The 23,460-nt window shown below is 45.6% G+C and overlaps 1 protein-coding gene across 1 annotated transcript in view; it reads left to right on the top strand.

Moving 5' to 3' along the window:
• C6H18orf63 (chromosome 6 C18orf63 homolog) overlaps positions 1-23,460 on the top strand; it is a 237,418-nt gene that overhangs the window by 66,249 nt on the left and 147,709 nt on the right. The window contains exons 3-4 of the mRNA XM_075316417.1: positions 592-648; positions 11,347-11,458. Coding sequence (XP_075172532.1) covers positions 592-648; positions 11,347-11,458 — 169 coding nt within the window. The remainder of the gene's footprint in view (positions 1-591; positions 649-11,346; positions 11,459-23,460) is intronic.

Consider the following 23,460-nt stretch of genomic DNA (forward strand, 5'->3'; position numbering starts at 1 on the left):
CTTTCCAATGAGTGTTGGCTCTCACAGGATGTTTGCCTTGGTAGCGTCAGGGGTCATCAGTTGACCCCGCACTACCATGGAAACAAATTGAAGCCCAATGATCACGTCACAGGGCTGCCTGCCGATGGCGGCAGGCAACAGCGCGATACCCGCTACGGCCATTTATATCGCACTGTCTGTATTTGACAGTATGATCTAAGCGGTTAACAGACGTGGGTGGATCTCCGATCCACCTGTGCCTGTTAGGTAGACATGTCTGCTGATCAGATCAGCAGACATGCACGGGGATTATCACGGGGGGTATCTTTGGGGGTATCTGCACCCAAGTTCAGCTTACCCCGGTTTGTTTCCAATATCTTTGGAGGAAGTTTGATTACATTATTATACATGTAGAATGTGCTATTCTGGTACAGTGTCTTTTAACTAATGACATACACACCTATTCACAAATTAGACCAACTATTACTGTGGTAGAGTAGACTTTTGTGATTTTGGCTTTAATTTTTAAATGTATAAAATACTGCATCTTTGCTAATACAACACTTTAATTAAGATAACAAGTGTATCTTTATATTTGTATTGTTTGCTTAGATATCTTTCTATAAAACTGGAAATCTTCAGGCCGTTGCAGATAAACAACAATTTACAGTAAGTAAAATCACTATGTATAATTGTATTTAAGCGGTATTGCATTTTCAACTGTGTTACGCCCAATGAGATTTAAAATGCCTATACAAATAAAACTAATATCTTCCAGCAACTTCCTCATTCACGAGAAGGACTGCTGATTTTGGCCAGATGAGTCAATCGTTAGATCTGTATGTGACCCTCCTAACAGATCATGTAAAATAAAACACGCCATACGGCGCAGGATCCTGCGCAATCCGTTTTTTCGCCGGAGACAAAAAACGTTCCATTCAACGTTCCATCTGTCTGCCAGACAACCAAATTTTGCCAGATACGGCCGGATGGAACGCATGGCCATCCGGCACAATCCGGTGCTAAGAGAAGTCTATGGGGGAATAAACGGTTCCGTTAGCAACAGACGCCGGATCCATTTTTTCATGTTTTTGCCGGATTGTGCCTTATGGCAAAAAACTGATGTGTGAAAGCAGCCTTAGGGAGAGAAGCAATGGGAAGTATCCATTGCTAGAGGTGTCTGACTGCAGCTACTCACCCTCTCCATATTAAAAACACATAAACACTTAAAAGGGTGGTCTGTAACTAAAATTTCCTTAATGAATATCTATCTTTACATTCTACTTTTGTAATTAACTTTATTATATAATACTCTGTTCTTCTGCCTATCTAGCTAATCCCTAAGACCATGTGCGCACGCTGCGTATTTTACCGCGGATTTGCCGCATAAAATGTGTCTAACATTTCTGCAGTCATTCCCCAGCAAAACCTATGGGTATAAAAAAAATGCTGTGGAATTTCCGCTGCGGAATTAATGTGCATGTCACTTCTTTTCTGCAGGTCCCTGCATTTTTGCCATTAATTATTGGTAAAAACCCGCAGGGACCAACCTGAGGAAAAACCACAGAAATTCCGCACAAAATCCGCACCAAACCGCGGCAAAACCGCATGTGGATTTCGTTGCGGTTTTGGTGCGTTTTTTTACCGCAGGTGCGGGATTCTTTCAGAGGGTCCGGTTTTTCCTTAACCAAAAGTCAGGTTCTAGTGTGCACATGGCCTAAATGTGTATTTTTTACTTCATTATCTGTGACATTTCGTTTCAGAGGAGTCTCAAACGGGGTTTCACAGGAGGCTGAGAATATTCTAATTTCCCTGCAGAATTTATCCCTCTCTTGGAATAGGACATCATCAGAAGGCAGTGCTGCAGTTACTTACTTCAGTTTCTTCCATCGCAGCCCTCTGAAGATGTCCTGGAACCACAGTACTGATAGAAGTTGTATGAGAGGGAGTCTTACAAACTTAGTGAAAACAGCAATCATTTTCCAATGTGAATAAAAACAAAAACTTTTATTAAAACACCCAAGTTAAAATAGGGGAAACATTAAAAAACAGGACATCCTGGGGATAATAGCAAGAAAACTATGCATTTCAAATGGGCATTTATGTGTGATTCTTATTGATAGCATATAAAATAACCATTAACCTGCTTCTTCATTAACTGAATTAATTAATTCATTAACCAAAATTCATGGTGTCTGTTGCAAAGCTGAAACCTTCAGCTCTAAATAGATAAGTGCAAGTATGTCTAAATTAACCGTTTGGATGACCATATGATGTTCACAGTGAAAACCATATGTGCAATACTAGAATGAAATGTATACAATTTGTATACTGTATATATTTAGTACTAGCTGTACTACCCGGCTTCGCCTGGGGTAATAACTGCTGTTAATAAAATAGAATGTATTAACAAAAATGTATTCTGCACACAAAAACCACAAAACAATTAGATAGAAATGTAATTCTTAAAAGGCAAAAACTAAGCTAATAGAAGTGTACCACCCCGCACTCAGCTGCAGCCGAGCCGCTCGGGTCTGGGCTCGTTGGTAGGTGGCTCGAGCGCCTCCGGACCCGGGGTCACTTCACTCTGAAAGGGTGCTGGCGCTACTTAGGGGGATGGTAGGTAGGTGTACGGCCGCAGCCGTGTTTAAGTTCGTGACGCCACCAATGGGATGTGGTAAAAGTGTAGACACCATCACTGCAGTTTCGGGGCACCCGGGGGAGATGGTTATGCAGCAAGATGTTAACCCCTCCGTGGGCAGGGATGATGGCCCCGGGACCCGTTGGGGAGAAGTAGCTGGGCGGTGCAGGGCGGTACTCACTGTTATTGACACACACAAGTCTCTGGTAAACAAAGTTGATAGTGGTCGGTGCACGCAGCCGGCTGCGTCTGGTCCCCCACCTGGTTCGGTAGTCTTTGCCTTTCTCCCGCACCGTGTAGTGTATGTGTAGACTGCCTGCGCTTCAGCAACGGGAGTCCTCTCCCCAGCTGTGTGTATGTCGGGAGAGCCCGTTTGCCCGCAGGCGCTGGGATCTCTCTGCCTGTGCGGTGGCTTTCTATCCCCCTCGGTGGGCTGTTGTCTTCAGTAGGGACTTGGGTGGGAAAGGACCTATAGTGAATTAACTCAGTCCAGTGGATTCTGGACCTCTTTTCAGGGTCTGAATACCCCCTGTGTGCTCCGGTTTCCAGTCGGTTCCCCGGGTCGGTACCGGTGGGCCACTACCCTGTCCCGGTCCATCACGGTTCCACCGAGCCGTCTTCCCGGCTCCTGCAGGCTAGGCCACCGTATGCCTCCTAGCCAAGGTGTGCGGGCTACGACCCTCAGACTTGTCAGTCTGTCACAGGCCTGTCCTCCTCCACTCCTCAACACTCAACTCAACTCACAACTGACTGAACTGAAGTGACTACAGACTGAACTGAACTGTCTGTTTGTTTCCTGCCTCAGGCCCTCTGAAATCCTCGGTGGGCGTGCCAACCGCCTGGCTCCGCCCCCCTGGTGTGTCCATTAAGCTCTGAGGGAGGTGACTAGGGTTTATGGTTTGGCTGGTGTTAGCTTGTGTGGGACTGGTGTTGTGCGGGGCGCTATCTGTGACTACCTGGCTAGTCCAGGGCGTCACAGAAGCATTTCACAACATATATTTCAACACCACAGATATTCCACACAGATTTAACTAAATTGGCCAAGTAATGTATTCCGTCTGTCTCTTTCCCTGTCTTTCTCTGTCTGTCTCTTTCCCCGTCTGTCTCTTTCCAGGTCTGTCTCTTTCCAGGTCTGCCTGTCTCTGTCTCTTTCTTTGTCTGTCTCTATCTCTCTGTTTCTTTCCCCATCTGTCTCTTCCCAGGTTTGTCTCTTTCCCAGGTCTGTCTCTTTCCCCATCTGTCTCCCCGTCTCTTTGTCTGTGTCTTTTCCTGTCTGTCTCTTTCCCTGTCTGCCTGTCTTTGTCTGTCTCTATTTCTCTGTCTCTTTCCCTGTTTGTTTTTATCAAGGTCTGAGTCTTTCCCTATCTATCTTTGTCTGTCTCTCTGGTCTACCTGTCTCTGTCCCTGTCTGCATGTCTGTCTGTCTCTTTCCCCATCTTTCTCTTTCTAGGTCTGTCCCTTTCCAGGTCTGTCTCTCTTTTTCACCGTCTGTCTCTGTCTGTCTCTTTCACCGTTTGTCTCTGTCTGTCTCTATCTCTCTGTCTCTTTCCCTGTCTGTCTCTGTCTGTCTCTGTCTGTCTCTCTCTTTCTGTCTCTCTCTCTCTCTGTCTCTCTCTATCCGTCTCCCCACCGACATCTTATTACCTCACATATAAGCTTCTTATATTATGAATGTCTTTTGTTCCTATAGCAACCACTCACAGCTCCTACTAATAAGTAGTTCCAAGCTCCATTTACTTTAATGAAGGCATGTTTTTTGGAGAGTAACAGTAAAGCGTGGGGTTAAATTTTCCTGTCAAAACATAGTCTACGACGTTCCCTGAGTCACATGAGGTGTCTGTGCAAAATTTCGTGATTGTAAATGCGACGGTGCTGATACACTTTTCGTTTCACTTTTTCCCCATTATGTAGATAGGGGCAAAATTGATTGTAAATTGGAACGCGCGGGGTTAATATTTTTCCTCACAACATAGCCTATGACGCTCTCGGGGTCCAGACGTGTGAGTGTGCAAAATTTTGTGGCTGTAGCTGCGACGGTGCAGATGCCAATCCCGGACACACACACACACACACACACACACACACACACACACACACATACAGCTTTATATATTAGATAAGAAAGAAAGAAAAAAAAGAAAAAACTCAATTCAATAAATTAATGTAAGGTCTGAACAAAGTTTCATATCATTGGAGAATCTGGAGTTCGGTTTCAGAATCCAAACTGTGTACTTTTTCTTTGGCTACATGGAAAACGATATATGTGGCAGAAGACTAAAGGGTGCTTTACACGCTGCGACATCGCTAACGATATATCGTCGGGGTCACGTCGTTGGTGACGCACAACCGGCGCCGTTAGCGACATCGCAGCGTGTGACACCAAGGAGTGACGAGCAACGAGCGCAACAACGTGAAAAATCGTTGCTCCTTGACACGTCGCTCCTTTTCCAAATATCGTTGGAAATCGCTAATCGCTATGTGTGACACCACAGGAACGGCGAACATCTCCTTACCTGCGTCCACTGGCAATGAGAAAGGAAGGAGGTGGGTGGTATGTTCCGGCCGCTCATCTCTCCCCCTCCTCTGCTATTGGGCTTCTGCCGGGTGACGTCGCTGTGACGCCGCATTAACCGCCCCCTTAGAAAGGAGGCGGCTCACCGGCCAGAGCGACGTCACAAGGAAGGTAAGTCCTTGTGACGGGTGTTAGCGATGTTGTGCGCCACAGGCAGCGATTTGCCCGTGACGCTAAACCGACGGGGGCGGGTACGCTCGCTAGCGATATCGATACCGATATCGCAGCGTGTAAAGTACCCTTAACACTGCACATCACCTTGAAAACACCATCCCCAACGTCAAACATGGTAGTAATAGCATATTGCTTTGGGGATGCTTTTCTCAGCAGGTACAGGGAAGTTGGTCAGAGTTGATGAGAAAATGTATGGAGCTAAATGCACCACAATCCTGGAGGAAAACCTGCTAGAGGCTACAAAATACTTGAGATGTGGGCATAGGTTCACCTTCCAGCAGGGTAATGACAGTAAATATACTGCCAGAGCTTCAATAGAATAGCTTATGTCACATGTGGGCAATTAATTTTCCCTGGGGGCCAACATGAGACAGTGACTGGTGCGAAGGGCCGAACCAATAGGCTGAAATTAATTCTGCTCAGTATTAATATTAACACAATTATTATAAAATTAGTATATATAATTTATTATTGAGCAGAATTAAGTATGCTGACAATCCCCCTTAATAGCGTATGAGCCCACACACAACACCCTATATACAGTATGAGGCTCTACATAACTCCCTATATACAGTATGAGCCAGCACATAGCCTCTCTATAGTCATAGTCATCTATATACCTTATGCGCTCATACACATACAGTATGAAAAAAAACACATACTCTCCTCTCTCCAGTTCCCCCACTGCTCTCCTGCACTGACCCTTTGCAAAGTTGTCTTTCATACTGATTGGTTTAAGATGCTGCCGGCATCCCCTCCTCCACAATGTATCCACTGCTATACACATCCTACGGATAGCGGTGACATAGGGTGGTGGTGGTTTTGCAGTGGAGGGCATGGTGTGGGATGTGGTCTACTGTTTTGAACCCTTCAGCTGTCTCAGGCCAAACTTTAACTGAGCCATTAAACAATAAATGAAATATGTTTGATCTCAACCAGGGCTAGGAAAGTTTAAAATCTAAATCCCATTGAGAATCTGTGGCAAGACTTGAAAATTGCTGTTCACAGATGCCTCCATCCAATCTCAAATAGCTAGAGCTTTTTTGCAAACAATCAGCCTCCAAATGTGCAAAGCTGGTGCAAACATACCCCAAAAGATTTGCAGCACATATTGCAGTGAAAGGTGGTCCTACAAAGTATTAACTCAGGGGGGGGCTGAATACACATGCACATCACAATTTTCAGGTTTACATCTCTAAAATATTGAGCAAACCGTGTATCATGTCCTTTACACTTCACAATTACTTGATACTCAGTGTTGATATATCACATAAAATTCCAACAAAATACAGTGGGTACGGAAAGTATTCAGACCGCTTTAACCTTTTCCTATCCAATAAAATTTCCTGTTCTGCCCATTGAAACCATTGGCTGCCAAAAATAGCACTATGCGCAAAGTCCTGCCTGCTATGCTTAGAAAAGGGACTCTCCACTCAGTGGCCCACTAGAAGGGACTTATGCGGGTGTCACACGGTACGATATATCTGGCGATATGTCATCAGGGTCACGTCATTAGTGACGCCCTTCCGGCATTGTCAGAGATATCGTACCGTGTGACACCTATGAACGAGCAGAAATATTCACCTTCTCGTTCATCGTTGACACGTCGTTCATTTTCATAATATCGTCCCTCCTTCTGTGCTCCGGTTGTTCGTCGCTCCCGTGGCTGCACACATTGCTCGGTGTGACACCCCAGGAGCGACGAACACAGCTTACCTGCGTCCCGCCGGCAATGCGGAAGGAAGGAGGTGGGCGGGATGTTTACGTCCCGCTCATCTCCGCCCCTCCGCTTCTATTGGACATCTGCCGTGTGACGTCGCTGTGACGCCGAATGTCCCTCCCCCTTCAGGAAGAGGATGTTCGCCGCCCACAGCGACGGCGCCCGGGAGGTAAGTACATGTGACAGGGGGTTAATGACTTTGTGCGCCACGGGCAACTAATTGCCCGTGACGCACAAACGACGGGGGCGGGTGCGATCGCTCATGCGATTGCACGATTTATCGTCCCGTGTGACGCCCGCATTAGTAAAATGTGTATGAATTATTGATGTCCCCTGCCAGGGGACAAAGGAGCATAACGGAATTTTTGTCATCCCCCCCCCCCCCCGAGGGACTCAGGATAGGAAACGGTTACATTTTTCCATTTTTCACTCTTTGTTTCATTGCAGCCATTTGGTAAATTCAAAAAAGTTAATTTTTTTGTCATTAATGTACACTTTGCACCCTATCTTGACAGAAAAAAAAACAGAAATGTAGACAATTTTTGCAAATTTATTAAACAAAAAAAACTGAAATATCACATGGTCATAAGTATTCAGACCCTTTGCTCAGTAATGAGTAGAAGCAAGCTAGTACAGCCATGAGTCTTCTTGGGAATGATGAAACAGGTTTTTCATACCTGGATTTGGAGATCCTCTGCCAGTCTTCCTTGCAGATCCTCTCCAGTTCCATCAGGTTGGATGGTGAACGTTGGTGGACAGCCATTTTCAGGTCTCTCCAGAGATGCTCAATTGCGTTTAGGTCACGGCTCTGGCTGGGCCAGTCAAGAATGGTCACAGAGGTGTGCTGAAGCCACTCCTTTGTTATTTTAACTGTGTGCTTAGGGTCATTGTCTTGTTGGAAGGTGAACCTTCTGCCAAGTCTGAGGTCCAGAGCACTCTGGAAGAGGTTTTCTTCCAGGATAGCTCTGTACTTGGCCACATTCAGCTTTCCTACAATTGCAACCAGTCGTCCCGTTCTGCAACTGAAAAACACCCCCATAGCATGGTGCTGCTACCACCATGTGTCACTGTTGGGATTGTATTGGGCAGATGATGAGCAGTGCCTGGTTTTCTCCACACATACCGCTTAGAATTATCACCAAAAAGTTTTATATTCGTCTCATCAGACCAGAGAATCTTATTTTTCATAGTCTGGAAGTCCTTCATGTGTTTTTTTGCCAACTCTATGTGGGCTTTCGTATGTCTTGCACTGAGGAGGGACTTCTGTCAGGCCACTCTGCCAAAAAGGCCTGACTAGTGGAGGGCTGCAGTGATAGTTGACTTTGTGGAACTTTCTCCCATCTCCCTACTGCATCTCTAGAGCCTAGCCACAGTGATCTTTGGGTTCTTCTTTACCTCTCTCACCAAAGCTTTTCTTCCATGATTGCTCAGTTTGGCTGGATGGCCAGGTGTAGGAAGAGTGGTGGTCCCAAACTTCTTCCGTTTAAGGTTTATGGAGGCCTCTGTGCTCTTAGAAACCTAGAGTACTGCAAGTACTGTAATTCTTTTGTAACCTTGGTCAGATCTGTGCCTTGCTTCAATTCTGTCTCTGAGCTTCTTGGGCACTTTCTTTGACCTCATGATTCTCATTTGGTCTGACATGCTCTGTGAGCTGTGAGGTCTTATATAGACAGGTGTGTGCCTTTCCAAATCAAGTCCTATCAGTTTAATAAACACAACTGTACTTCAATGAAAAGTAGAACCATCTCAAGGAGGATCACAAGGGAATGGACAGCATGTGACTTAAATATGAGTGTCTGAGCAAAGGGTCTGAATACTTATGACCATGTGATATTTCAGTTTTTCTTGTTTTAATAAATTTGCAAAAATTTCTACATTTCTGTTTTTTTCTGTCAAGATGCGGTGCTGAGTGTACATTAATGATAAAAAAATGAACTTTTTTGAATTTACCAAATGGCTACAATGACAAAAAGAGTGAAAAATTTAAAGGGGACTGAATGCTTTCCGTACCCACTGTACATTTACATTTGTAGGTGTAACATGAAAAAATGTGGACAAGTTGACTACTGTACTGTATATATGCAAGATAAATAAATAGAGATGAGTGAACCTATGGATATTTGTGTTCACCGAATCCGCTTGGACTGAAAAAAAATGTTTGGTTCAGGAACCAAACTTGACTCGAACTTGACCTTGGATAATGAACCCCATAAAAGTCGATGGGGACAAGACGTTTTGTGCTATAAAAAGGTCGTAGTAAGGGCTAGGGACTATAAAATGAAGCACAATGGGGGTAAGAACAGGTCAGTTATACATACCATGTTTCCCAGAAGTTAACACGGCAGTCAGGCTCTTTTCTAGGCCCACTCATTACTTTTCATGAATATTCACTTCTTTCCCTGCCCACCCTCTGTGCCAGCAACTGTGATTGTTTGCTATACATCCCCACACCCTGTGTGTCAGCATCTGTGATTGGTTGTAGATCAATTTGTTGTATGGTGGTGTAAAAAGAAATAAATAATTTAAAAAAATTGCTTGGGCTCGCACCCTATTTTTGATAACCAGCATGGGTAAAACAGACCTCTATGAGCTGCAATCCCCAGCAGTCTGCTTTACTGTAGCTTATCAAAAACAGAAGTGATCCCACATTTTTTTTTTTTATTTAATTGAAAAAAACGGCATGGGTCCCCCCTAATTTTTGATAATCAGCCAAGGTAAAGCTGACAGCTGGGGGTTGGTATTATCTAGCTGGAAAGAGCCATGGTTATTAGCCCCTCCCATGCTGAAAATTCCAGATCACAGCCACCTAGAATTGGCACATCATTTAGATGCGCCAATTCTGGTGCTTCACCCAGCTGTTCCCGATTGCTCTAGTGTGGTGGAAATCAAGGTAATACTTGGGGTTATGTCAGCTGTGATTTGTCAAAGATCACAGCTGTCATCAATTTCTAGGTTAGTAGTGTAGAGGCATCTATGAGACACCCACTACTAACCATGTAATTCGAAAGAAATACACACACAAACACACACACACACACACACACACACACACAGAAAAATCCTTTATTTGAAATAAAAAAAACACACCCTCTTTCACCTCTTTATTAACCACAAAAAAATCTTACAGGTTGTATGTAATCCACACAATGTCCCACGATGATCCTTGGCTTTGCTACATCCAGAGGTTTCAGTGATGGAAAATGCAGCCTCTGGGACACACTGAAGGCAGCGGCGGAGCCCTTTCACAGTACCAAGTGTGACTGCCCGTGATCCCACTGCCGGACTCTCGGGTTGCGGGACACTGCTGCACAGCAGTCTAGAAATCCGGCAGTCAGGTCATCGTAGTTCACAGCTAGGAACTCTCCTGCAATCCGACAGTCTGGTAATTCGGCAGCGGGTTCAATTGAATTCACTGACAGCAGCAGGGGGGGCCTTGGCTGTGAGAAGTTGTGATGTCACTCAGTTCACAGGAGGTCACAGCCGGGCTCCTATGGTACCAAGTGTGACTGCCGGTGAATCTGTTGCCGAATAGCCAGACGTTTGCATTGCAGGATAGTGCCACAGCAGTCTGGCAATCCAGCAGTCAGATTACTGGAGTTCACAGCTGGAGGCTCCTCAACTGACCTCACTGAACTCAATGTAACTCACTGTCGGTTTGCCAGACTGCTGTGCCGCCGTGTCCCGCAGTCTGACAGTCCGATAATTTCTTTTACCCCCCACCACATCCTTTTATTATATTCTTTTATTTTTCTCACTTGTCTCTATATGTCCTTTCTTTTTTTTCTATTCCCTTTACATTTTGTTATAACTAACTCAGACCCCATAGAAATAATTCATGGAATTGACTTCAGCCTATTTTAACAGTATATTGTATAAAGTTATACTCAATCTAACCCATCTTCTGATTCTACAGCTTCTTGAGTTAGATCTAACATCAGTCTCTGCATATTATTTATGTTTTTTAACTGTTGCTATTATCATGCTGATGTTTATATGTGTGACATTAATAAAAAGTTTACAAAAGAAAATGTATTCGGAAGCTTCTGTAATAAAACCCAGATTTCATTATACAAAGCATTTGAAGTTTAAACTAAGTTTGCAGGCAGCAGACGTTGTAATGTAACTATTTCACAACATGCATGTTTATTATTCACTGCTGAACATAAAGAACCAATAGGTTTTGACTACAACACAGTTTATTGTTGAAAAATAAAAACTATTGAACAGCCATTGATAATAAGGTTTGTCCTTACCTCTCAGATGGAAAAGCCGGAAATAGTTACTCCAGCTATGCTTCAGTCTTGTCTATTTTACTCAATCACAGTACGACTTGCTCCCTACTGGAATAAAGCTGGAAATCTTCTAATTCAAGGTGAAAGACTCTCAAACCATTTTTAATCCTCTTTACATATTCCTTTCAACATTTTCTTTTGAATAGTAAATACATCAAAAACATAGAAGTACTATTTATATTAGGAAACCTAACTCTAAAGCCTGCTTTACACGTTGCAATTAGTTGTACAATCGCATTTGCGATGTGACACGCCCAGGTTGCATACGGGATCTTAAGAGATTGCACGTAGGTCGTTCATTTGCTGTCACACGTGCGTTAGTAGTCTATGTTAAATTGATCAATTTTATGTGCGATCCTTTAGATCATGTGTTCTGTGACGTATGCATTGGGCACCTTTTTTTTTTTTTTTTTATTTATTGACTTGCCAAGCGTGTGTAATGTGTAGGGATGCGTTTTTACTATGTCACTGCCATTCAGCTCTTCTACATGGCCGCTAGCAGCAGACACAGACAGCCATGTAGCAGAGCTGAATGGCAGATGACAGCAGACACAGACAGAGCCGCACTGTCAGAATGAACTCAGGTGAACTTCCCCCGACTTCATGGTCATGCTGTGGCTCTGTCTGTGTCGCGCCCTGATTAGTGGTCACTGGTGAAGGACCCACCGGTGACCGCTAAACTCCTGAGTAACTGAATTGAGCAGCCCTCTCTCATATACTCACTGATCCCCGATCCCCGATCCCCGGCGCTGCACGGCGTTCACACTGCTCCGGTGGCTTTTACTATTTTGAAAAAGCCGGCCGCCCATTAAACAATCTCGTATTCCCTGCTATCCCCGCCCACCGGCGCCTATGATTAGTTACAATGAGACACGCCCCCACGCTGAGTGACAGGTGTCACACTGCACCCAATCACAGCAGCCGGTGGGCGTGTCTATACTGTGCAGTGAAATAAATAATTAAATAATTAAAAAAAACGGCGTGCGGTCCCCCCCAATTTTAAAACCAGCCACATAAAGCCATACGGCTGCAGGCTAGTATTCTCAGGATGGGGAGCTCCACGTTATGGGGAGCCCCCCAGCCTAACAATATCAGCCAACAGCCGCCCAGAATTGCCGCATACATTATATGCGACAGTTCTGGGACTGTACCCGGCTCTTCCTGATTTGCCCTGGTGCGTTGGCAAATCGGGGTAATAAGGAGTTATTGGCAGCCCATAGCTGCCAATAAATCCTAGATTAATCATGTCAGGCGTCTATGAGACACCTTCCATGATTAATCTGTAAATTACAGTAAATAAACACACACACCCGAAAAAATCCTTTATTAGAAATTAAAAACACAAACATATACCCTGGTTAACCACTTTAATTAGCCCCAAAAAGCCCTCCATGTCCGGCGTAATCCAGGATGGTCCAGCGTCACTTCCAGCGCTGCTGCATGGAGGTGACCGAAGCTGCAGCAGACACCGCCGCTCCGGTCACCTCCACACAGCAACTGAAGACAGCCGCGCGATCGGCTGAGCTGTCACTGAGGTTACCCGCTGTCACTGGATCCAGCGGTGGCCGCCGGTAACCTCAGTGACCAGTCAGCTGATCGCGCTACTCACCGCCGCTCCTCTCACCTCCATGCAGCAACTGAGGTGAGTAGCGCGATCAGCTGAGCTGTGACTGAGGTTACTCACGGCCACCGCTGCATCCACCGCTGGATCCAGTGACAGCGGGTAACCTCAGTGACAGCTCAGCTGATCGCGCTACTCACCTCAGTTGCTGCGTGGAGGTGAGAGGAGTGGCGGTGAGCAGCGCGATCAGCTGAGCGGTCACTGAGGTTACCCGCGGCCACCGCTGGATCCAGTGACAGCGGGTAACCTCAGTGACAGCTCAGCCGATCGCGAGGCTGTCTTCAGTTGCTGTGTGGAGGTGACAGGAGCGGCGGTGTATTTGCAGCTCCGGTCACCTCCATGCAGCAGCGCTGGAAGCGACGCTGGAGCATCCTGGATTACGCCGGACATGGAAGGCTTTTTGGGGCTGATTAAAGTGGTTAACCAGGGTATATGTTTGTGTTTTTTATTTCTAATAAAGGATTTTTTCGGGTGTGTGTGTTTATTTACTGTAATTTACAGATTAATCATGGAAGGTGTCTAATAGACGCCTGACATGATTAATCTAGGATTTATTGGCAGCTATGGGCTGCCAATAACTCCTTATTACCCCGATTTGCCAACGCACCAGGGCAAATCGGGAAGAGCCGGGTACAGTCCCAGAACTGTCGCATATAATGTATGCGGCAATTCTGGGCGGCTGTTGGCTGATATTGTTAGGCTGGGGGGCTCCCCATAACTTGGAGCTCCCCATCCTGAGAATACCAGCCTGCAGCCGTATGGCTTTATCTGGCTGGTTTTAAAATTGGGGGGGACCGCATGCTGTTTTTTTTAATTATTGAATTATTTATTTCACTACACAGTATAGACCCGCCCACCGGCTGCTGTGATTGGGTGCAGTGAGACACCTGTCACTCAGCATGGGGGCGTGTCTCACTGTAACCAATCATAGGCACCGGTGGGCGGGGATAGCAGGGAATACGAGATTGTTTAATGGGCGGCCGGCTTTTTCAAAACAGTAAAAGCCGCCGGAGCAGTGTGAACGCCGTGCAGCGCCGGGGATCGGGGATCGGTGAGTATATGAGAGAGGGGGATAGACTGACATGGACAGAGAGTGAGGGACAGAGATAGTGACCGACTGACAGACATTGTGAGGCGCTTCAGAACGCAGCTTTTCAGCTGCGCTCTGAAGCGGACCTTTTTTAAGCTGCGGTGCAGAGCGCACACCTGCGCACATAGCATCAGACACCAAAATCGTATGAGGGATGTCACATTTTACAATTGACTAGGTTCGTGCAACAAAACGCTCAATTCTAGACAAAGATACGATGTGTTTGTGATCAACGGTTTTGCGTTCAATCCTGATCGCACGTAGATGTCACACGCAGATACCTCACAAACGATGCCGGATGTGCGTCACTTACAACTTGACCCCAACGACGGATTGTGAGATATATTGAAGCCTGTGTAGCGGGCTTTAGACTATATTCACACATGCATTTCCATTGCAGGCCTCCCTAAAATGCTGCAGTAAAATATGCTGCAGTAAAATCTGCTGCAGTAAATACTGCTAAGCATATTGCAGGTTTTAACCTTGGCATTGCAATGTGTGATATACTGTATATGCTAGCATTCCCGGCTTATGACATTTTGTGGATCTCAACTTGTTTTTGTGGTGTCTTTGCTGTCAGCGTCTTTTCTTTTTTTTTTTATAATTTTTACATACAAAATGGTGACGGGTTTGAAGCATAAGCCACCTGAAGAGTGGTCAAGTCACTTCTTTTAGCTGCTTCACTGCCTTCGGACCCTGAAGCTGTTAAGGGAACACATAAAAGACTGAACATATACAAGGCATGTGTCGTTTTGACATTGCTTTGCACTAAGTTCATTGTTTTTAAGCCCTTTTTCAGGCAGCTTCTAGGCCAAACTCACTGGTAAGTTGTCATGTCCACATACCCTATAACTTTCCAAACACAGTAAATTTATGTCACAAAAATCTGCTGAAAATCTTATGTGCATGGGGGCCTCCTAACTTTCTTCCAACTACAAAGAGAAATAGGGACTGAGCCCATTTTATTACTACATACCAAATTCTCTTGTTTTACCAGTATAAGAAATTTCTGACACAGCCACTTATTTTCTACTTTTCTTTGACAAAAACATGCAGTCTTGGCCAAACCAACAGTATGTTTATGGGAAGGTCGGAAGACCTGTTGGTTTATAGTGTGTGGGATTAAGTTTTACCTTACATGGTTAGCCATTAAGACTAATGCAAATGAAAAAAAATAATGTATCAAATCTTGATTTTGTGTGTGCATACATTAAACAGTATCTGACTCATTCCGATTTATTTGAAGATGGCATATGCTACAACTACCAAACTGATAATTAACTTATTTTGTTGAGGAGGACCTTTTTTATCAAATTCTGATTAAGAGTTCACCCTAACAATTTAACTGAAATACTTTTTTGTGATGTTATCTAGGTAGTAGTGTGTTCGGGAAGAACAATGATTAGAGACTTGCAACCAATGTAATCCATCTCCTGTACCCATTAAAGGAATATGCCCATTATAAATGCATATGGATTTGTGACGCCCCTGGACTAGTCAGGGTCTGCACGCTCTTTATCCTTAGTGCAGGACTCAAACTCCCATGGTTCTGGGTTCCCAACTCACAGCACTGCCTCCATCAGCATCCAAAAATCCCAATCACACCACACCCTGTCAGACACACCAGTGGGCTGCTAAGGTGGAATAGGGCCGCCCACCTAGGGGTCAGGCAGACTGGTGGGAGGTGACAAGTGAGTTGGCTCCAGGGGACCAAAGAGAACAGAAGTAGCCCTCAAGCAGTGAGGAACTAGGGAAGCGTGTGGCTCCCTGGGAGTAAAAGATTGGGTTGCAGATGGTGGTCTGGACCCGGAGGAGTCGGAGACCCGGTCGCGGGATATTGGGACTGGGTGCCTAGACCTAGTCTTGGAGGACGATCAGCAGCTGCAGTCCAATAGCCAGTCTGGGACCGAAAGTACTGTAAGACAATGGTAATTCCAGGCTCAACCACTTAGTATAGGTGCTTAGGGGAAAAAAGAGTCATGAATAGTACATAACCCCAGCACTCAAATGAAGGCGAGAGAATATTTGTGATGCAAGTGAATTTATTGGCACACTGCAAAAGTGAACCTAACCAGAGCAACACCGACGTTTCGGCGTAGAGCCTTTCTCAAGGTAGTTGCCTGCAAGGTGTGAAAAATAACAAAATAAGTGCATATATGTACATGTGGGACATAGAATATGTACAGGATAAATACAAGAATATTTACAAAAATATACATGTAGGGAAAGAACATACATCAATGGTTACAGCTTGATGGCGCGGGTCCCATAGGACAACCGAAATGTATAAAGAGAGGTTCTTTCACAGTTGCAAAGTGTGCTCTAATAACATAAGGGAGAAAATAATTAGTAAGCATGTTCCAAATAGAGAGGTACCATGGGAGAAAATGGTTTGAGGGGCAACGGTACAAACCAAAGACAATATCCTGGGATAGAGATGGCAGAGTAAGCGTAACAGAGGCAGAATGTGAGAGTAATAGAAATGAGACATAGATAGAAGAAAGAGAGAGAAAAAAAGAGAGAGACCGAAAGTATGGCGGGGTACTGGACCCTAGGTCGGGGAAAAGCTTCAAGCAACCCGGCAATTAACCTAAGGAGGATAGGGCCTTTATGGACTGTCCCCATGAAGCTCAGAGATCGGGGGCACTAGCGCAATGAGGGGGGATAGGGCTTTTCAACCAAAGCAGCCCACTGAAATCCAAAGCGTGAGCTCCTGCGAGCGCAGCTCCTTCACTCAAAAAGTGGGGAGCGGGGCCCGGACAGCTTCAAGCTTACCGGCCACTTGGACACTACTAAAATTTGTGCACGGAGGCAGCCTCCGGACCATCAGGCAGTACTGTGGGGGACGGATATCCGGACGAGCTCCCCCAAGAGGGCAGCGGCACTCAGAGACTTGGTTTACCACGTTGTCAGCGTCCGTTTTTCATCTGAGTGAGTACCTGATCACCCCCTGCTTCCAGCAAGCCTGTGCTTTCCTGCACCCCCCATACAGAGTCCTGGGGCCTTTCCTACCCGTGGAGGGTAACGTCATCTGGCTGCCACCATTCCATCACCCCCAGGTACTCCCATCGGCAATGGCGGTACTTCCCGTTACTGCACACCACGAGTGGCGTCACAAACTATCTACCCCCTGTAAATAATTCCCCCATTGCATTTAGAGTGGCCCCAAGCCTCCGGGTCCGGAGACTCTCGAGCCATGAGTAACCACCCCCGGATCCGAGCGGTTCAACCGCTGCAGGGGTGGCACAAATTTTCTCTTTATTATTTGACTTTTCAATGTGAAAACTATAAAATTTGGACTAAAATGCTGCAGTCATATCATCCTGCATAACAACTGATGTCTATTACTGGCCTTATTATTGACATACCAAGTTTAAACTGTTAACCCCTTCACCCCCAGACAATTTTCCATTTTTTTTCCTTTTCGTTTTTTGCTCCCCTTCTTCCGAGAGCCATAACTTTATTTTCCCGTCAATCTTGCCATAGGAGGGCTTATTCTTTGCAGGATGAGTTGTACTTTTGAATGAACCATTAGTTTTTACTATATAGTGTACTGGAAAATGGGAAAATAATTCCAAGTGCGGTGAAATTGCAAAAAAACTGCAATTACATTATTGTTTTTGGGATATTTAATTCACCATGTTCACTATATGGTAAACCTAAAATGTCAGGATGATGCCTCATGTCGGTATGCGTTCATAGATACAAAACATGTATACTTTTACTTTTATCTAAGGGGTTGAAAAAAATCAGAAGTATGTCCCAAAAAAGAATTGCACTTTCTGCACCGTCTTCTGACACCCGTAGCATCCTTGTTTTTAGGGATCTGGGACTCCGTAATGGCTGATTTTTTGCGTCTTGAGCTGACAATTTTAATTATACTATCTTTGTGCAGATGCTACGTTTTGATCCCTTGTTATTGCATTTTTTAAAAAATATGCGGCGACCAAAAACACGTAATTTTGGCGTTTAGAATTTTTTTTTCTCACCACACCGCGAACCGATCAGATTAATTGATTTTAAATTTTGATAGGTTATTTCTGAATGCGTCAATACCAAATATGTGTATTTTTTTAACTATTATTTTCAATGGGGCGATTGGGGGGTGATATTAACTTTTAGTTTTTTGGGTTTTTTTTTCATATTTTTACAAACTTTTTTTTACATTTTTTATTTATTTTACTAGTCTCCCTGGGGGACTTTATGGATAAGCAGTCTAATTGCTTGTGCATTTCTGTTGATCAGAGCTGCACAGGTCTGATCAGCAGAAATGCAGCCTTCCTGTTAGTGTCTGCGCTTTTTCGGCTCTTACAGGAAGTACATCATGGCTGCATCATGGCTGCATCAGGGTTCATCACATGACCCAAGCTGCCATGGCAACAGTTGGCTCCCCGTAATCACGTCACAGGGCCGCCGACGGAGGCGGGAAATGGCGTGATCCCCACTGTAGACATTTAAATTGCGCTGTCTGTATTTGACAGCGCAATCTAAGGGGCAAGCAGGCGCAGGTGGATCGCCGATCCACCGGCGCCTGTTAGCCCAACATGTCTGCTATTCAAATTAGCAGACATGTACGGAGATTACCGCCAGCTCACCGCAGCAGCCGGCGGTGATTACTGCTACATGACCAATGATTTATCAGTACGTCATTAGTCTTGAAGGGGTTAAAGGGATTTTCCCACAAACAAAGTTCATTTTAAAGTTGATTTAAATCAATAGATCTTGGAATAATTATAGTTCTACAATTGCATGTGTTTAACCCTAGAACGCGCAACCATAGAAATCTACCATAGAAAACAAGTTACCTAGCAGGCCTGCGAGGCTCCAGGTATGCGTTCTAGGGTTAATGAAAAATAATAATGTTCCAGTGCTGAAATCCTCTAAATGTGTCCCTGATATGTACTATGTAGTGGCCGTGTCTGACTCTACAGGTACATGGTCTAATCATCCCACAGATCATGGGCAGGGTAGGACAAAAAAGAAAATATACATATAGCACAGCATGGGATCGCAGCTGATTCATTTTATGAGGGAAAGCATTTACCTACCTGTTTTTAAAAAATGTTTTCGCTGAAAAAAATAATTTGCAATCCTGTGTTGTAATGTTTGGATACTTTTTTACTTCCTCCCCTTCCCATGAAATGTCGTATGATTAGACCATATTCTGTGCCTGGTCAGAGATTAAATAAATAATAACAACGTGCACCCTGTGAAGATCTGAGGTCATGGGTTGTATTAATCACCTAGGCAGGTTAACGATGCAACATGCAACAATTTTTATTTACTATAGTCCTTATGCTCCTCCAGATGACTGATATCAACAATCGTCCTTAGGATAGTTCTTCAAATCCAGATGACGGGTATCAACAATAGTCCTTAGAATGGTTTCTCCAATCCATATGGATATCATGACCGTAGCATGTGCATTTAGCTTCAGCCAGGACCTCCTCCAGTGCTAACTGTGCATTAGTAGAGGTATTTTTCTGAGGTTAAGCCCTTCACCTGGTACTGCATGCACCAAATGGGACTAATGGCTGGGAGAACAATGGCGCACTGGCAGCCCAGGAACTGCGCGAGGGGACCATCACTCCCAACTGTAACATTTCATCTACTGTCTTCCGAATCATCTGCTGAACCTCGGACACCACTCGCTACAGCGGCTGTCGAATTGGTCTTACTGTCCCGGTGTCCACCTGATGTTTAGTCAGAATGGTTTGGCCAGGCTGGTTAGAGAAGAGTCCACGATACTGGTCTAATAACCCCATAGTTGACTGGCTTGGACTACGGTGAGGTGATCCCATAAGGTGCTTTGCTCCACCCCCCCTTTCTCGTTGGTGTGCTGTAACATATCCAGGAGGGCATTGGGTTCTGAGGCATCTGGAGGGCGACGGCATATAGCTACCACACATATATCTCTGACCTTACACTTTTAATCAGTTAATATGAATCCTCTTACTTTGTGTGTTGTGATTGTCCAGAGCTACCTGATAGGTGACTGCCCCCTTTTTGTTGACTATGGTGTAGGGACCCTCCCAGATGGCCTAAAACTTGTCATGTTGTATGGGATTTAATACTATCACCTGCTGGGCCATATTGAACTCTCAGGACTGGGTGCCCGTATCATAGTAGGTTTTCTGTTGCCCTTGTACATCCTCTAAGTTTACCCCTGCAAGCTTCCCAAGCTGTTGTATCCTCTCCCACAACCACCTCACATCATGGAGCACTGGTATCCCCCCAGGAGCAGATAGATCTCCCCAGTGTTCTTTCACCAAATACAGCAGGTCCCGAGGCTGCCTGCCATATAAAAGTTTGAATGGGGAAAAAGCGGTAGAAGCCTGCGCACCTCTTTGTAGGCAAATGGCAGCTGTGGCAGAGATTCTTACCAGTCCCCCCTGCCTGTAAGTAGGCACAGATCAACCATTTAAGGATCTGATTCATCCGATCTGAATCCTTTTGTCTGTGGGTGGTATGTGGAGGTGAATACTGGTCGGACCCTGACCTGACTCTACAGGGCAGGCAATACCTCCCCTATGAACTGCATTCCCTGACCTGACACAACCTCCTATGGGATACCCACCCGACTAACTATCTTGACTAATATGTGGGTCACGCTCTTTGCATCTATTCCTTGGAGAGCTACCTTAGGGTACCTAATGTCAAAATCCACAACTGTTAGTATGTATCTCTTTCCTGAGTGAATGAGTTGAGGCAGGGGGCCTATCAAATCCACCCCACCTGTTGAAAAGGTTCTGCTATTGAAGCCATGGGTTGTAAAGAGGATTTCTGCAGGGGGCCTCCCACCTGTTGGCAAGTGTCAAAGGAACTTGAATATTTTTTATTTCAAGGGACACCTCAGGCCAGAAGAACCTGCTCATAACCCTACATTGGGTCTTCCTCAATCCCAGGTGTCTCCCTAATGGACCTTCGTGGACTATGGACAGTATCCCCATTCTGTATTTCTCCGGCACCACCTACTTTTTGGTATCCTGCCCTTCTGTCTATTGTCACCCTTTTCCTTTCAATCCCCTTTCCCATTTAATGCAAACCCCCCTTCCTCTGACCTTTCTTTGGCCACTGCACTCCTCAACCCCAGTAGCAATGTGTCCTCCTGTTACTCCTCCCTGATGTCATTTACCTCCCCCAGGTCACGTTCCATCACGGTAATAGGAATTGTATTTTGTGCATTACTCACCACAGACGGAGAGGTAGTTATCATTTTGAGATCGCTCTGTTCCCTCTTGGCTGACGCAGTGAGAATCAACCTTTTGCCTTTGGGTTATGACATACGTACTGTGGCATACTAACCCTGCTTTTAGGTTGTTTCCCAGCAGCACGTCTACTGGTAGGTGCCGCACTACTCCTACTTACACTATTCCATGACTCAGACTAGGGAAAAAAAAGGGTGCAGATAGGGTCTTACCAGATATATAAAAGGGCAATGCGTAGACCTATGGAATAAAATAATTATTAATCAACATTTTTTCATCCTTTTTGGTGACAGCGTGGCATTAACCACTTCTCCTCTACAGCTTTGAAGACTATTCCATGACTGTGACGTCATTCTAAATGTAGTCGGACCCTCTGAATGTTCGGAGATTCCTATCCGGTAACATGGACTAACATATGGCTGGCGGGAACAATACAGTGGTCCAGTACTAGATGGTCTTTGATCAATGTGACTGAGGCTCCAGGGTCATGGAACCTCACAGCCTCCATGCCCCTACCCAGACCGGCTGCAGATGCTGGTTCATCGCTGAAGTGTCCCACCTAGTCTGAAACACCTGTCCTTCGACCACATATGCTTTTTCTGGTCGAGGTAGCGGGATCTGCTCTCCCCCAGCATTCCAGCCACATTGCAGCACAGTGTTCACTGGTTGGGGATGTGGATGATATAAGCTAGAATGTTCTCAGCATTCCCTATCAAATTGTCCAATGCAATGCGTCCACAGTTGTGGCAGCTTATCCCTTCTCTCCCTGACCCAGGCCGTACTTGAGAGGGGGAATGGGAGGCTTGTTAAACCTCTCCCTTTTTGTGAAGTTCAAAATCCCTTCTGTTACTCCTCTTAATGATCCATGGGTCTCACTGGCATCCCGATAAGTCCCTACACGCTAGGGCTGTCCTTCCACGTAGCCCTGGTCAATTGGCGATTGGCAGACTAATCGTAAGCCACTCTTACAGCCTCATCCAGACTGAGTGGTTTTCTATCACCCATTCTTTTACATCACCTGGGACCTTTTACATGAATTGTTCCAGTATGAATACATGTTCTGCTACCAGAGCACCCAAGCCTTCTATCCACTGAGTGCATGCCATAAGTGCTCCCTGTGTGTGTGTGCACTGGGCTTGTCAGTCTCCCGTAACTTCCTCTGGTAGGTTTTAGGCATAACTGTATACCTCTCCAATAATGCGCTGTGAATGGTAGAGCTCAAAAATTTCTGCCAGTCCTCGATTGACACCTCATATAGCAGGCAGAGATTCTCAAATAACCGGAGAAGGTCATCAATATCCGAGGTGTCTTCATTGAACTGTCATATGTTCGGGTACCTTAAAGATGCGGGTCCCTCTTTCCTGTTATCCATTTTTACCTGTGCTGGGGAGACTGGGGGGAATGATACATGCACAGCCAGATGTGCTTACCACTCCCGTACGCTGTATCTCAGTGACCCGCTCTCCTAGTGCAGCCACCATCCGCGTCAACTCAGTCGGTCGCTCCTCTGCCCTCTTCCACGTCTGAACCGACCTCCTGTGGGTGTTCTCTGTCCCACTCAGCCAAACATTGTATAAAGGCTGCTTTGCTCGTGAAAGCACCCACCCCCGTCGTTTGTGCATCACGGGCAAATCGCTGCCCGTGGCACACAATATCGCGAACACCCGTCACACGTACTTACCTTCCTAGCGACGTCGCTGTGGGCGGCGAACAACCTCTTCATTAAGGGGGAGGTTTGTGCGCCGTCATAGCGACGTCACACAGCGGCCGACCAATAGAAGCGGAGAGGGGCGGTGACCAGCCGCATTAACGACACGCCCACCTCGTTGCCGGAGGACACAGGTAAGCTGTTGTGCGGTGTTCCCGGGGTGTCACACGTAGCGATGTGTGCTGCCTCAGGAACGACGAACAACTTACGTCCACAACGACCAACGAGATTTTGAAAATGAACGACGTGTCAACGATCAACGAATAGGTGAGTATATTTGATCATTAGCACTTGCTCGGAGCTGTTACACGCAATGACGTCGCTAACGATGCCGGATGTGCGTCACGAATTCTGTGACCCCGACGACCTATCGTTAGATATGTCGTTGCGTGTAAAGCCCCCTTTAGAGTCACCCAGTTTTCCTTTGGCAACCACTTTAGCTCTCTCCCAGAGCA

Source organism: Anomaloglossus baeobatrachus, chromosome 6 (assembly GCF_048569485.1).
Source record: "Anomaloglossus baeobatrachus isolate aAnoBae1 chromosome 6, aAnoBae1.hap1, whole genome shotgun sequence".
Taxonomy (NCBI): Eukaryota; Metazoa; Chordata; class Amphibia; order Anura; family Aromobatidae; genus Anomaloglossus; species Anomaloglossus baeobatrachus.